Genomic DNA, 14951 nt, shown 5'->3' on the forward strand with positions numbered 1-14951 from the left:
ATCTCCCGCTGTGTTTGCGCCCAGCCGTTGTCGGCGGGAGAAGCCTTTCCGACCTCGCTCCATGTCAGTCGAGGATAAGGGCAGGCTGCGTCTTGCGCGGCCGGGAAGGCGGAGAGCGGGGCCGTGCCGTGCCCCCCCTGCGGCGGGGAGCGCGGTGGTGCGTGCGGCGCGGGGCGGAGCGAGGCGGGGCGGGGCGGGGCGGGGCGGGGCGCAGAGGCCGCAGAGCTGCCGGCTCCCTCCTCCCGTCGCCGCATCGCCGTCGCCATGGCGCTGTGCGGCCGCTCCGCGCTCCTCCCGCCGGCCCCGCGCCCCTCGCCGCGCCGCCCCCGGGCCGCCGAGGCCTTCGTCAGGTAACGGGGGGCGGGGGGGAGCCGCCGGGGAAGGGCGTTGAAGGGGCGGGGGGGCGCTGAGGAGCTGACAGGGAGGGGCCGGGCTTTGGGCTGCGCTGAGGGGGCTGGTGGGGTGGGGCCGAGCCGGGTGTTGGGGGGCGCTGAGGGTGCCAGGGCTGTGAAGGGGGCTGGGGGCATTGGAGGGGCTGCATGGAGCGGGGCTGGGGCGTTAGGGGGGCTGGGGGCACCGAGGGGGGTGATGCAGAGGTTTTGGGGGAGCTGATGGGGAGGGGTTGGGGGCGTTGAGGGGTTTGGCGTGGGGGGAGATACGAGGTGTTTAGGGAGCTGTGGGCACTGAAGGTGGTGAGTGGGAAGAAAAGGGGATGTTGAAGGCGTTGGGGTGGGCTGGTGGGAAGGGGGGGGGCTTAAGGGCTTTGGAGGTGCTGAGATAGGCTGGAATAGAGGGGTTGGGGGTGTTAAGGAGAGGTTTTGTGGCATGCAGGGGGTATTAATGATTTTTGGGGGGTATTGCAGGGGGTTTTGGAGCCATTAAGGAGGTTGGGGTGGTTATGGGGGCCTGGAGCATTAAGAGCAGCATTTGAGTGGCTGGGGCTATGGGTGGAAGGGATGGGGCATCATGGGGGGTGGCTAATTTTGCAGGTGACTGCTGGGGGAGAAGTGTTGATGGCCTTGACAGGATGGCAGGCGGGGGCCTGGCTTGACCTTGTGGGTGTAGGGATTGGCGAATCCTGAATCCCGCTGGAGGAGGGTGTGTGGGAGGCTGTGACGGATGAACAGAGGGGTTTGGGGACCTCTGAGAGGGGCTGGTCTGGAGAGAGTGGGCTTGGGGTAGTGTTACTGTGGGGAGCTAAGCCTGGGCCTGGTTTGGGAGGGAATGGGTGTGGGGCTACCTTGAAAGTAGGGAAAAAGGGCTTGGGAAAGGCAGGAAAGCTGAATTAGGGTAGGGATAGCAGAGATTTGGGAGGGGTTGAGGGATAATGGAGAGAAAGGAGATCGTATATTTGTGTGGGCACATGCTGGGTGGCTTGTGGAGAACTGCTTGAGGGTATGGAGGCAATAACATTCTCTGAGCTTCAGAAATATGGAGGATAGGGCTTGACGAGATGGGGCGTGGGGACGTGTTAGGTGACAGCGTTGGCTCTATGGGAGCTCGGGTGTCAGCTCAGGTATCCTTAGGTTGCTAGAGCTCTATTTCCTTTTAAAGGCTTAAGGTTCACCCGTGTGTGTATTAGGCTACAGTGTATTATCTGAAGTGTCTGAATATCACAAAGAACAACCCAGGAACTGAAGTGCTTGATGCTTGCAGATGCTTTCAATAGTTACAGCATGAGACATGGAAGTATTCACCAGCATGAAGTCAGATAATAGAACAACTGGGACATTGCACATAAAATGCAGAATTGCGTGTAAATCACAAACAAACAGTTGGCCAAGCTACCTGGGTATTTAAGTGGTTATGTTTACTTTTTTTTTTAAAAAAAAGGTTTTGATATTTTGTTCAAGGAGGGAAGAAAAGCATTTTGACTTGTCAGACGAGATGCCTGTGAAATGAGAAATTATGCACTGTGAAAGAGAAATGGAGGTCGTTCTGTTTGCTTGAAATACATGAACATGGCTGTTCTGTGATGATTGTGTTCCCCCTCTGCCTGCAGTTAGAAACCGAATTGATCATAAGATGGAAGGAAAAGTGACCTTTTCAAATTAATTTATTAAGTGAAAAAATTATCTTCTGTGTTTAGAAAGAGCTTAGTACTTGTTTATGGCTGGAAAGTATCTAAAAATTCATGATCAGTAACAAAATACCAAGATGGTAAAAAAGAAAAAAACGAGCTGAAAGAGAAAATGGTTTCCACTCAAGCCCCTCTCTTTATGAGTGATTTTGTAATCTGAGATCCTGTTTTAGAGTTGTCATGAGAACATTCAGACTCTCTGTGAACATCTGCAAGCTTTTGAGCTCCACTGGGAGATCCAGACAGCATCTACAATTTGGCGTGTTTGTAGGAGGCATGTCATCCGAGAATTTTTTTCCTCTTCAACGTTCGTTCTCGTACAGGTTTTTTTTCAGGCCAGATGGAGGCAGGGAGGCCAGTGTTTGCAATAAATTTCCCAAGCAGTCAGCAGATACCAGGCAGTTAATAAAAATAACTTAAAACAAAACAATCCGTTACCCTCCTTCCCCCGCCCCCAAGTCTCAAACAGGAATGGAAAAATTCTCAAGACTATATAAAGAATAGAGAAACGGCTAGAGATAATTCTTGGAGTTCTTCCACATACTTCAGAGTTTTGGTCTGCCGTAGGGTGTGTTGGGAGCTGGTGTTTACCACGGCGACCCTCAGCATTGTAACAACAAAAGCAAATAAAGAATGGTTTTGTAAATAAAAAGAAAAAAATCCCTTAAGTAAGAGATGAGTACTGCCCAAAAAAGGGTATGCCTTTTTAGAAGATGATGTCATGTTTCATGTGTCTGTGTTTAGTGGGGAAGGAGTGTTTTCCTTAAGAATACATGCGTTTCTGAACAAAATTTCTGTTCAATGCTTTGATTAAAGATCACCATCGAAAATCAATGTAAACTTGTTTTATTTGGTAGCGCTCTGGACCCACCCAATTTTGCATTCCCTTTATGTAAAATAGAGTAGGCAAATCCTCATTATTAATTACCCATGCCGGTAACGTAACACAGATTATTTCTTGCTATGTGTCTACGTGAGGAAATGCAAAATGAGTACTTAGGCAGAGACAACATAAAAATGAACCCGTATGCTTAATATTCTTATCCTCTAAACCATTCTGGTTTTAATCACATAGCGGTTAAGTATGTGGCTTTTTTCCTAAGGCTTCAGAGGAGCAGTCGGTGGGGTGTTTGGGGGCGCGGTGGGGCAGGGACGAAAGAGTTGTTGTGGTTTCCCAACCAGTTTTAGCAGGGGACATATCTGTGTTGAAAGATTCACAGTTTGTATCCATGTGGTCCTTATGTCGTTATGCCGAGGTTCAGGATTTTGTAATAGCTCAGTTTCACCGAAATCTGTTTAAGGAATGCACTGTATTTTAGCTATGCAAAGAGAGAGCTAATTTAACTTGCTGAAGTACTGGAGGGAAAATAGGTGAAACACACCCCATTCCTTGAATATGGATGGTTTTCCACCATGATAGGGAAGTAAGATGGCTTAGGGTCTGTCGAGTGCTAGGCTGCGGCCAAAGTTAAGAGGGATGTGGGACTATATGGTTGTTAGGAATAGGAAGGTAGAAGAAGTGCTTGGGAAGGAGCAATTGCCAAGGAGAGGAGCAGAGCTATTGCTGCCTGTGGAGCTTCAACCGAAGTTACCCCTTTGTGATCGTTCAGCTTGAACTGATGGCAAAGCATCTGGCTTCGAGCTTTGTGGCCACGTGGCTGCCGTGGTTGTGGTCCAGTAGTGGGCCCGGAAAGTAAATTTAGTCTTAAGGCACTGTAGCTTAACTTCTGATTTCTGCTGAAGTGCCAGACACTTGCCTTGTCTTTCTGATGAGAGATTGACTGATGGCAGAATAATTACGTTGCAGCTGCTAGTCTTTCCTACTTCTTCAAATATTTTATTTTCTCAGGTGATAATGTTTTTTGAGGGGGAATAGGTGCCATCCTCGATAACATGCTGCAATTGAAGAAAGTGAAAATACAGAGCTGATGTTCCTAAATCAGCCTGTTAAACAGAGAATGCGTCAAGGCAGCAGGTCTAACTGGCACATACCTGTGTGTAGGTGATGGGCAACCTATCATTTGATTACACCCATGGAAGAACTTCACTTCTTTTCCAGCCCGTTAGCTGATGTTGAGGTCCTGTCTGTGAGTTACGCACAGTAAACAAGTATTCCAAAGGGCTGTGCTATCCAGCGTGGTCACAGAAAATACCGGTATGAATATTGATGTACGTTCTTAATAAATAGTGCTGCTGTTCAGGTGTGCTGAAGTGCCAAAGATCCCAAACAAGCTTGTAGTTTGCAAACGGCATCAGGTAGTCCCAAACGTTTGGTAAGGAGAGGTTCATGCTTGTTCCTATGTGCTTTGAGGTCTCTGAATTACAGAATTGAGTATTACTGTCTGTTTAAAGTCAAGAAGCAAGGAATTTGGTCCTGTAAAATGCACACAGAGTTGAAATTTCTTCCTTTTCATCCAGTTTTAATATTTGCTACTTACTGTTGCTAAACATGCTAAGGGTTTTTAAAGTTGCTAGATCTCCTATTTCTGTCAAGTTCCCATGTTCGTTGCAGAGAAATTTTGAAAATAGCTGGAAAATTGTCAGGTATTTTGAGGTGGGTGAATTCCATTGTCTTTTGTGAGTGCCAAGCAGTAAAGCAGAGTTATTTTGGTGAGCTAAGACAAAAAATAAAACTGAGAAGGCGTGTTATTGTTCAAGTTAGATGGTAAATTTCAAATAAACTGCTTTGGAAATTAATGAAATTCTCAGAGTCTTCAACTCAGTCTGACTTCTGGTTTCTGTTCTCACAAATATGTTAAGATGGTGATACTGTCAGGCTGTGGGAAATCCAGGGAAATCCTGTACTCTAATATAAGCAGGCAATAATAATGTTTCTGGTAGAAATTGTGAGGTCAACAAAAGGCCTGTGCAAAATAAGCTTGACATTTTGGGGGTAGAGTGGAAACAGATGGTAGTAGCAGCAAGCTAACAAGAAGTGAGATTGGGGAAAAAATAAACTGTTTTATCTTTCCGTTTTATTTGTTTTATTTTCTTTTTTTAAATCAAGTACTTAATGTTAAAACCAGTGTCTGTCTTAGGTAGACAGCATGAATCTATTCAAGCCATTCCCTGAAGATGAATCTTGTTAATGTGAGGATTTGCACAAGCTTGCCAGGGGTGTCTCAGATTTTTTTCCCCTTGCTCGCTGCTGTCTACCAAAGCTTTACCGCGTGTGGGTTTTTAGCCTTTGTGGGGGAGGAGCGTAACATCTGCCAACATGAAGCAAAACATACTCAATGCAATGAAATCACATCCTTTGTCAGCTGAATTGCACGTTAACCAGAGCGGCGGCCATCCCAGCCGTATGGTAAGCCAGCCCATGGGAATCAATCGGGAATCAATCAGGGATCGATGCTAATATCGTTGCTGCATTAGTACCACTGGATTACAACGTCAAGAAAAGGAAACTTGCACACAGAATAAATTCAGCCAGCAGCAAGGGTTGCAGAAAAAAGTAACGCATTGTGGAAACATAAATAAAATGAAAATTAAAGTGTTGTGTGGCATTATTTAAAAAATGTGTTTGTTCTTTCTGATTGAGAAAGGCATGGTTGTTAATATTCTCTTTATTTGCCAACACACATGGCTTGCAGCGCCGTGTCTGTTACTAAGTTGTGACAGGCTACACTGTTGTAAAGCAAGGTACTTTGCATAATTAGTATGAAGACGTGTGAACAGATGAGCACTAATTCTTAGAAGTTAATGATTGTCAATTATCATCCCCTTTCTCTTTGGATCTAATCCAAGATTAGCAGAATATCAAATACACGTACATATAGTTTCGTAATTGGCCCAAGCACACTTGATTGCCAGATGCCACCCCAAAAATGTGGCTTTGCCTTCTGACCCGCCTTCATCAGCAGTCAGATCAGCTTGCTGATGTTTGAAAGCGTTATTTTTTTTTTAATTCCTGGGCTAGAGTTTGGATCTGTAAGCTGATCTGACTTGACACATGGCTTCAACATTGTTGGTGCCGACGCAAAGGCAGCGAGAAGGGTGAGATCGTCCCTTGCAGCGCCGTGGGCTCTTAAACTGGCTTAAGACGATGTAGAAATCGCATCTTCTGTTCAAAAGTGCATGCTGGAAAAATTCTCACTTCACCTATTTCAATTTCTCATCCACTTCTAAAGCAGCCTGGCCTGGTTGTCTGTGGTTGTCTCATTGGCTGGATAAGTAGCTTGCAGCTCATATCTTGTCCAAGTCTCATTGAAGTCCAGGAATTTGGGGATTCCTTAGAAGGGCTTCATGTAATTGTGTTTTCGAACACACCTAATGCTGATTTTTCAGCCGCAAGCTACTGTAAAATTTAGTTGTGGTTATGTGTGTGGGTGGATCCAGAGCCACATCTTCCAGGAAAGTATCCTGAAGCCCAGAGGGCTACGCCGTTGTGTGGAGGTCGTTCTTCGTTTGAAATTGTGTTACTGTGGTAAAATGAAAAGGAGTAGAAAGTCAGTACCCTTGCTAAGGCTCTTGCTTTGGAGGCGGGAAAAGTAATGGAATTTTGTTCCCAGGACGGTTTCTTTGTTTTTGTCAGATGACTGTTTAATGTGAAATACAAGAAAATGCTATTTTTTTCCCTCTGACTTTATACAGAGTTTAGCCTGTATTGTTTAAAAGCATGTAGTAAGAATTCTAATTATTCTCTTCACTGTTTCTGAATAATGTCTTTCTTCAGGCACAGAAGTCTTCTGTTTTTAATGTCAGCCTTTGAATGTCATGATTTATACACACTTGAAATGACGTTGAAAATATTTCTGTGAAGAAGCTTTTCCAAAGATTTCTTTCATGGAAACCACTCTTTAAACCAGGCAAGGAAAAATACTCTGCTGAAGGCTGTTTAATATTAAGATTGAAATAATTGTCTTTATGGTCATACATCACAGTACAGCATAATGAACTTATAATTTGCTCTACGTTTTTTCCTTTTCTGTCAGGACTGTCTCCTGAAGGAGATGTAGCACTGACATTCAGCTTTGCTTGGCAGAAATTTCGTAGCAGCTTAATCTGAGAATTTTATATATTTTTAAGGGGTGCACCAAAGGTATAATATCTGTGAAAGATACTGAAAGTAACTGTGGGGGAGTAAAATTCCTAACCTTAAATCAAAACTTGAGGGGGAAAACCATACCCAACCTAGAACACACATGCAAGTACTTTGCGACTCCAGTTCCTTCCCCCCCCCCAGTTTACTTGACCAGATCAAAAAATACTTTCACAGAGTTCAAGAAGACAAAAACATTGTGTGTTTTGCTTTGCTCTGCTCTGGTCCTGTTGCAGAGGCTCATTATACTAATTTTTCTTTTCAGGTGATAAATGCATTTGATAAGGTCTCCCTTTTGTCAGAGCTGTTAGCGTGAAGTTAAAATTTAAAGATCTTAGGAATAACTTACCTTGTATCATATAGTAATATTTTTTAATAAATGGGAGTATCTTCCCCCATGAGTTTCTTACAAGGAGTTTCCATATTTGTTCTTTGTCAAATTGAGTTCTAACTGCTCCTTTCTTTTAAAAGAAGTGATCAGTATAGGGGGAAAAAGATAGCAAAATCAAGGTATGTATTCATGCTGTGTTTGTAATGCATAAGAGGTTTTAGAAATGTTTTACAATCCAGACAAACCTGTCTTTGGCTGGAGAATTACTTGAATTGCCTTGAGAGTAAGAGTTGAACACGAGTAGCAAAGGGATTTTTGAATCTTGTTTCTGAGAATGAAAATCTGTCTCATGCCTTCAGCTTGGAAGCATTCATAGTATTTTTTTCTGATGACGGTTTCTTTTCTCACCCTGAGCAGGAGCAGGAAGATGCATCCGCTGATATGGTAAATGTTTTAATAAAAGTCAGTCTGGAAGCTGCTTGTTTTGTCACTGCTGAAGTCCTTGGGCATGCTTTCTCACAGTCCTTTCAACCTGTCCTTCAGGCGGTTTCTCTTAAACAGTCCTTTGCAGATAGGTTGAGAAGCATTTTTGTTTTCATGCAGGCTTTCTCTGTCCATAAAGTTGCTTCCATTTTCTCGTGGTTGACAGAGGCTCTAGCAAGTCAAGTTGTCTTGCCTGCAGCCGGTCCTTAAATAGCTGTAGTCTTGTTTGCGTGCTAACAAATGAAGTAAGTCAAATTTGTTTGTACCCATAGTGAAGAGCCTAGCAACTTTTCCTACTCTTGGTCTTCTGACATGGGAAGTATAAAAATATGCCGTAGTGGATCATCTCTCTCCTAGCTAGTCTGGGGTCCTGTTTAACGATGGGACAAAAATCTTCCAGAATAAGATGCAAAACCTTAAGTTTGTATAGCTGTGAGATTCAGTTTTAGGATATGTTTTAAAGAACTAATAATTAGAAGTTGTTAAAATGTGCAGCATAAAGTTCAATGTTTCTTTCATGGCCTTCATAGCATCACCTGCATTGGCAGCAATATCTGATAGTACCTGATTAGGTGTCTTTTTGCTGTCATCAGTGGCTTTAATTTCTGTTTCTGTATCTAAGACTGGATCAAAACATCTATTCATACATACAGTGGACTGTGATACAGTACAGCGTAGACTATGAATTGGGAAGTTTCAAGCAAAAAAGAATAATTGAGGGGTTCAGAACTCAAATAGGCAACCTAAAAACGGGGAAAAATAAAACCGGAGTGGTGTCCACCAATTTCATACTTTCTATGAAAGTATTTTCGAATGTTGGCTGTCCTTTACTGTGGATGTTCGAACTGGGCTTAGATTAGCTATAATGTAAAGTTATAATGTAAACCTTTCGTGTTCATTCTGTCTTTCAGAGAAAGCAGGGCATGATAATTGTAGTATTACTGGAAGGATCTATTTGCTTTTTGCTTGGCCTAAGGCCAGGTATCACTATTTTCATAGTTAGTTACTTTCTTGTTTGTTTGAGATGATCATAATTTAGCTCTGTGTTTCTGTAAGAGACATTTGTTTCCTAGAGCTGAACAGCTCATAGCTATATAAACAAGAAAACACATTCAGTAATATCAGCAGTGAAATTCCTTGCCTTCTATCATTATTAAAGCAAGCTCACAAAACGTTGCCTAGAAGCACAAATTATGTTGCTCTCTGTCTGGCTATTGTAGCTGAATTTTTCGCCTGGCTTGAAGATGCATATTGGACAACTAAATTAAACTTGATATAATAAACAATTCATTTTGATTATGGCAAGGCTTGGTATTGTTTATTTTTTTTTAAATGTAGATTATCAAAGATTATACTTTAGGCTTATAATTTTCGCCTAACTGTTCATTTTAGAAAAATGTCATGGTTTTACTACAGAAGTCAAGAGAGAGGTAACATGCAGCTTATGAAAATGATCTAGGTATTTCTTTGGGTATAGAGGGGAAGAAGTTCCTGCTTTTATGATTGCTTTAAGTATTATTCATTTAGAGTTGTTTTAAGCTGTGGTTTACTTTCTGACTGGAAACCCACTAGTATAAGTTCAGTTTGTTAATTTGTCTTGCAGGAAAAAAAAAAAAATCTCTCTTAAAAAGTGACACTCTTCTGGAGTTCAGCTTTTGTTATGTTAAATGAGAATATTGGCTCTATACTTTTCCATTATGGACTAAATAAAACTCTAGAGAGTAATGCCAGATGCAAGGAAAAACTGTAGCACCTGAAGCTTAAATAACAGGAGAGTTCCTGGTCAGGAGCTGTCTGTCTCAGATTGCTCACTAAAATTGCTTTCTCTCTGCTGTCTGAAAGTTCCCTCGGTTCTGCATTTCTGCTTATGTATGTGCTTGTGATAATGACAGGGTGACGTGTTCGAGTCTTCGTGATACCCGTGAGCAAAAGCATCGCTGAGATACCGCAGATGGCATGACACTGATGCTTTATTAACTGAGGACATGGTTCCCCTACATGAATATCACGCTTTTCGCTTTGATCTTGTAAGAGGTCTGGGATATGTCCATATTACGTAGTTACACAGGGTGGAAGCGGTCTGATGGTGCTGGAGCTGCTGAAACTCATCTTTTGCAAACTCATCTTGGGGTGTAGGAGCTGCTGTGGTCCCTTCCCGTGTCAACTTTCTACTTGGGCATCGCCTGCCCCATGTCGCTTTGCTCTCTACTTCTCTGGTAGAGAAAGGAGTGTTGCTGGCTTGGTGAGAGGAAACTTGAACAGACATGTTTGCTAGCTAGAGGTTAGAGATTAACAGGGCACAGGGTTAGAAGGGATAGTTACAGGTTCTAGTCTTCTCGCAGTGCTGTGTACTTCATCTTTTAGGGGTGAAAATAAATAATCTGGGGGTGGTTTGATACGAGGTCTAAATGTATTTCAAACAAAAGGTACCCAAGTTGAAGTGTGTCCTCTTAGTTTATATAATAAAGAAAAAAAGCTAGGACAACTCTTTAGCCTACCAAATTTGAGCACTTCAAAACACTGACCTTAAGGATGAATTATCTTTCTTTTGCAGCTGCAGCCGCCTTCGAAACATTCAGAGTATCCTGACACAGAGCAGCAAATCTCAACCTGATGGAATCCTTTGCATTTTAGGTTAGTTTTACTTTTTTTTTCCACCCCCTTTTGTTCTCACTGTACTGATAAAGATACCATGAGTTTCAGAAAGATGAAGACCATCTCCTTCCTGCCCCAAGCCCAGCCCTGTTTCTCAGTGAATAGACAGCTGTCTGATTGTTACACTCTTTTCTCCCTAAATAATTCTTAAGCCTATTTACTAATTTCAGGCAAACTTGCTACAATAGTAATAATATCAACATTCTTGCAAGCCTTATGAAAACTCAGCGGACGGAGGGAGGAGAGAATCTTTGTTAATGTTCAATTTGAAGGAAAGATGGGGAGAATTTAGTCCATATCTATTTGGAGTAAACATTCAGCTGTCTAGGCAGTGTTTGCTTTCTAGCTGGCACTTGGCATAAAAGCTCAAGGCTGAAGGCACATGCGTTGCAGCTGGTTTCCCCATGGAGGCGGGGAAGTGGAAGGGATTAGAAGGTGCTGAGGTTAAGGGAGCGGAGAAGAGCCCAGGAGCGCCAAGGTGATATGCAGAGCTATGGAGGGTAGTGGTTGAGAACAGGTTTGGCTCATAAGAGATGGCGGAGGAGAGGAATAAACAGAAAAATGTCAGAATTAATAAAACCTGAATTTAGAAGGAGGGAGGACTTGCCTCAGGAGAAGTAATTCAAAATGAATTTTAAGAGTCGCATGAGAAACCCGGCAAGCAGTTAGGAGTTAAATGGTGGCATATAAATGGCATGTGGTTTCAGTGCTTTATTTTTTCTGGGTTTGGGAGAAAAGGATGATACGAAATAAAGCTGCATGCTCAAGTGTGCTGTAGGAAAGAGACAGGTGTTTTGTACTGCTTTAATATCATTTCTGTATGTAACGTTGACTTTTGTTTCTTATTATATAATCAGCATCAAGATATTAAAGAAAAAAGGAATGATGATTGAAATTCTGTAGAGACTAGGACTAAGGAGCGATTGTTTAAATAATGTATTACAGTTAAAGATGGAGGCACCTAATGTAGCCCTAAAGAAGCTATGTGTAGTAACAGGCTTGCATTAAGAAATGATACAACAAATGCATTAAGAAATGATTACAAATGATACAACAAAAAACATGATGTTTTTTTGTTGTTGGTTTTTTTAATGATGTAGCAAGGAAACTTGAAGAAACTCATTTACTGAATCACAAAAAAGTTGAAAATGTGTATAACCTAGTTCTCTTTTGGTCAATGCTAACTGTATAATGTGACTTTTCCTATCCCACATGCTCTAGGTGAAGAGTTTAAGAAGTCTTCACCTAAGTAGTAACTTTACAACTAGAAGGTCTGTAAGGTGACAGTGTCAACCTTCCAATGAAAATCATACAGGCTGAAGTACTTGTTTTTTGCCTTTGATGCTAGTCTAATTTTATAAAATATATCAAGTTGTGCCATCTTGCTATTGACACTGTAGTATTTCTTGACTGTTGTTAACTCTGAAGCTGCAGTAAGTCCCACGCAAAGAAAGTCACTCAAACTTTGTACGGCTTTTATAGGCAAAAGGAATTGCTTTGTGTAATCCTCAGTGTAATGTGGAGTATTTAAGTCCATGCATAAGACCATACCTCTTAATAAATAAGTATTTCTGTTGTGGAAATATAGGAAGTGTGTTTTGTTACTAGATTTGTGCTTTGCACTAATCTCTCTCAGCACCCACAATGGGACTGTTGTTGTCTAATCTGACCTGTCTAATGTAGCCTGCCGAATTTCTCGCATAACTTCTGATTAAGCAGGCATGTCACTGTTATAAACGCAGTAAATCTGTCTTCAAATACAAGCTTCAGGTGACCAAAAATATGTTGTCTTACATTTTGAGTCCTGTTGACCTGTATGGAAAGCAGATACTCTTATAACTATGTATTTTTACAGTCAGTGCATGTTGTATTTCACTTGGCTGTCTTTAATGACCTAGAGTTAATGCATTACTTTCACCCCAATTTTAATTTTACATACTGTGCTGTGAGAGAAAACCAATATAAACTTTCATAGCTTTGCTTCAAGTAGATTAATATTTATATTGAAATTAAAAACAGCATTGTGAGGTTCCAAAGAGAGATGAGAACTGACCAATTACTGATACAATTACTTAAATGTAGTTATATCTGATTTTTTAAAAGAATGCTGTCATCTTATTTTAAAGTGGCTGAATGGTAGCATGCCTGCATTCTTTTTCCGGCGAGAAAAGTCATCACAACTGGCAGGAAAAAGGAATTTGGAGGTTGGCATGTCAGACGTCTTTAAAAAGCTGTGATCTGTCAACTGGAGTGTGTTGTTGTTAAAGAGAACAGTATGTCGAACTACTTAAATTATACTCTAAACTATTTTTTTGACAGTGGTGTTTCTCGCATCTTACATATCAACAGAGATTTTCAGTTCACGGTTAAGTTGATCTGATTTCTGAGGACGTGTATTATTAGTTTCAGTAGGTTGCATCTATAAATCTGATTGTGGTTGTAGCTGTTCCAATTGTAGATCAAACTGTTTTGCAGTTCAGCATAGCTAAGCTAAATTTTTACAGACCTTGATATTTAATTTTTATCCTCCCTGAAGAGGATAGGAAGACTTCAGAGGCTGTGCCAGTAAATCTTTTAGTTTATTTCACTTTGATTTTTATATCCATCCCACATAGAGCTCTTGCTCTTAGGATGTAGCAGAAACCTCACCGGTGTTTAGTACGTTAGGCTGATTGTTCATCCCATTCCCTTTCCCAGTGGAGACTATTTTAATGATTATTGTGCCACTTCTCTTAGATGGCAGTTCCACAACTGCATGTTGGTTTTGGGCAGCTGACTAAAGGTGATGGGTCCGTTCTCTCCAGCCTCACCTTCCTGCTGCCTCCCTGGTGTCCCTAGAGCTCATGGCTGTGCAGTGTGTTATGGAACAACTATTCTTTGTTTTGATGCTCAAGGTTGTGTCAGAAGTGCATGGCTGGCACAAAGAAAGCAGGACTTTTTTCACCTGTAGGCTATGTTTTAGTCAGCACAGCAATTGTGAAATCGCAGATATGAGAGGTAGCTGAGCTAAATGCTTTTTGGAGCACAAAAGGGGAGTCTCAGCCTGCCCCTAGACTGCTCCTTTTCCCTTTCCGCTCTTTACTGCCCACATGCATTTTGCATCAGTGCTGGTGGTTGTTTGATATCTTGCACCCGCTTCATCTTACTGAACAGACAGGGTTCCCCCCGCCCCACCCCCCCACCCCCACCCCCCCCCCCCGGTATTTGGCCAGACTATTTTTCTGCCAATTTAGCAAACTGAATCAGCTTGCTGAGAGGTCAGATAAGCTCAGACTGCAGGAGAAGAAGGAGCCGGAATGGCTCCTCGGGCAGCAGTGAGCTGTTAGACTGAGTCATTGTCTAACTACACCCTTGTGATGAGTTGGGAACAGGCTGGGAGTTACTGAACTCCCAGCTCAGATGGAGACAGGCGTGGGGGTTTCCTAATTAATAGCCTTCCCCATTGTTCTGCTGAGGACTCCTAATACGCTTTCTGGAGGTATCTTATCTCTGTCATTGTTTCATTTCCTGTTTATTTTCCGCTAACTAGATCTGTTCATTTAACTCCATATGTTTCTGTAGAATAGTATTAAAGCCTCAGTATGAAAGCTCCTGTCTGTAGTGGATACTTAAAAAAAACAAACCAAACCCCCAAAAAACCACAAACCACAAAACCCAAGTATTCTGCAGAGTTAATGGTTTTACAGTAAGCTAATGACTTCCCTGCTAGCCTGTCAGTGTTCTGCAAGCAATGAACTCACCCATGTCCCCTATTGTAAGAGTTAAGCTTATCAGCTTGCCCCCCTTGTTAACATCTTTTTGTTTTCTCTTCCCCTTCTTCTGTATTTAACTGAAAAAGCAGGGGTTTGGTGTTCAGCTTTGAAGATCTTCTCTGCTTCAAGCCTGAAGAGCTGGTGCACCCAGATAACACCTCAAACTCTTCAAGTGATGGCGACATCTTAACTTTTTTTTTAATGAGGACGGTTTCTCATTTTTCTTCTGATCTTCCAGACTTTATAATCATCTATTACTTTTTCTGCTTCACTATGTGTTACTCAGTCAGCCTGAGCACACCACCTTGGCTGTTTAGGCTTTGGAGACCCTAGCAATGAGCCTGATAGGAAAAAGTGCAAATGCCATGGCTGCTTTCATTCACGCTGTTTGAACTGTAGTTGAGGGTGCCTGGTTAGATTGTCATTTGATGTGATAGGTGATGGTTGCTTGTGAAACACAAGTAATACTGCTTGCAGAACAACTGATCTAACAGCTTGCTGCCACTGAAAGGGACTGTCCTAACTCTTGCTTTGTACCAGATTGCTTTCAAAAGTTGCCTTAGTTAGGAAAGTAATCAGTAAAACAGATTATCTTCAGGACATTGTGTG

The 14951-nt window shown here is 42.2% G+C and overlaps 1 protein-coding gene across 1 annotated transcript in view; it reads left to right on the forward strand.

Annotated features, from left to right (window-relative positions):
• Positions 1-264: 264 nt before the first annotated feature.
• DNAAF9 (dynein axonemal assembly factor 9) overlaps positions 265-14951 on the forward strand; it is an 82191-nt gene continuing 67504 nt past the window's right edge. The window contains exons 1-2 of the mRNA XM_059817859.1: positions 265-350; positions 10490-10569. Of these exons, the coding sequence (XP_059673842.1) occupies positions 265-350; positions 10490-10569 (166 nt within the window). The remainder of the gene's footprint in view (positions 351-10489; positions 10570-14951) is intronic.

The sequence above is a fragment of the Gavia stellata genome, chromosome 5 (genome assembly GCF_030936135.1).
Source record: "Gavia stellata isolate bGavSte3 chromosome 5, bGavSte3.hap2, whole genome shotgun sequence".
Classification (NCBI taxonomy): Eukaryota; Metazoa; Chordata; class Aves; order Gaviiformes; family Gaviidae; genus Gavia; species Gavia stellata.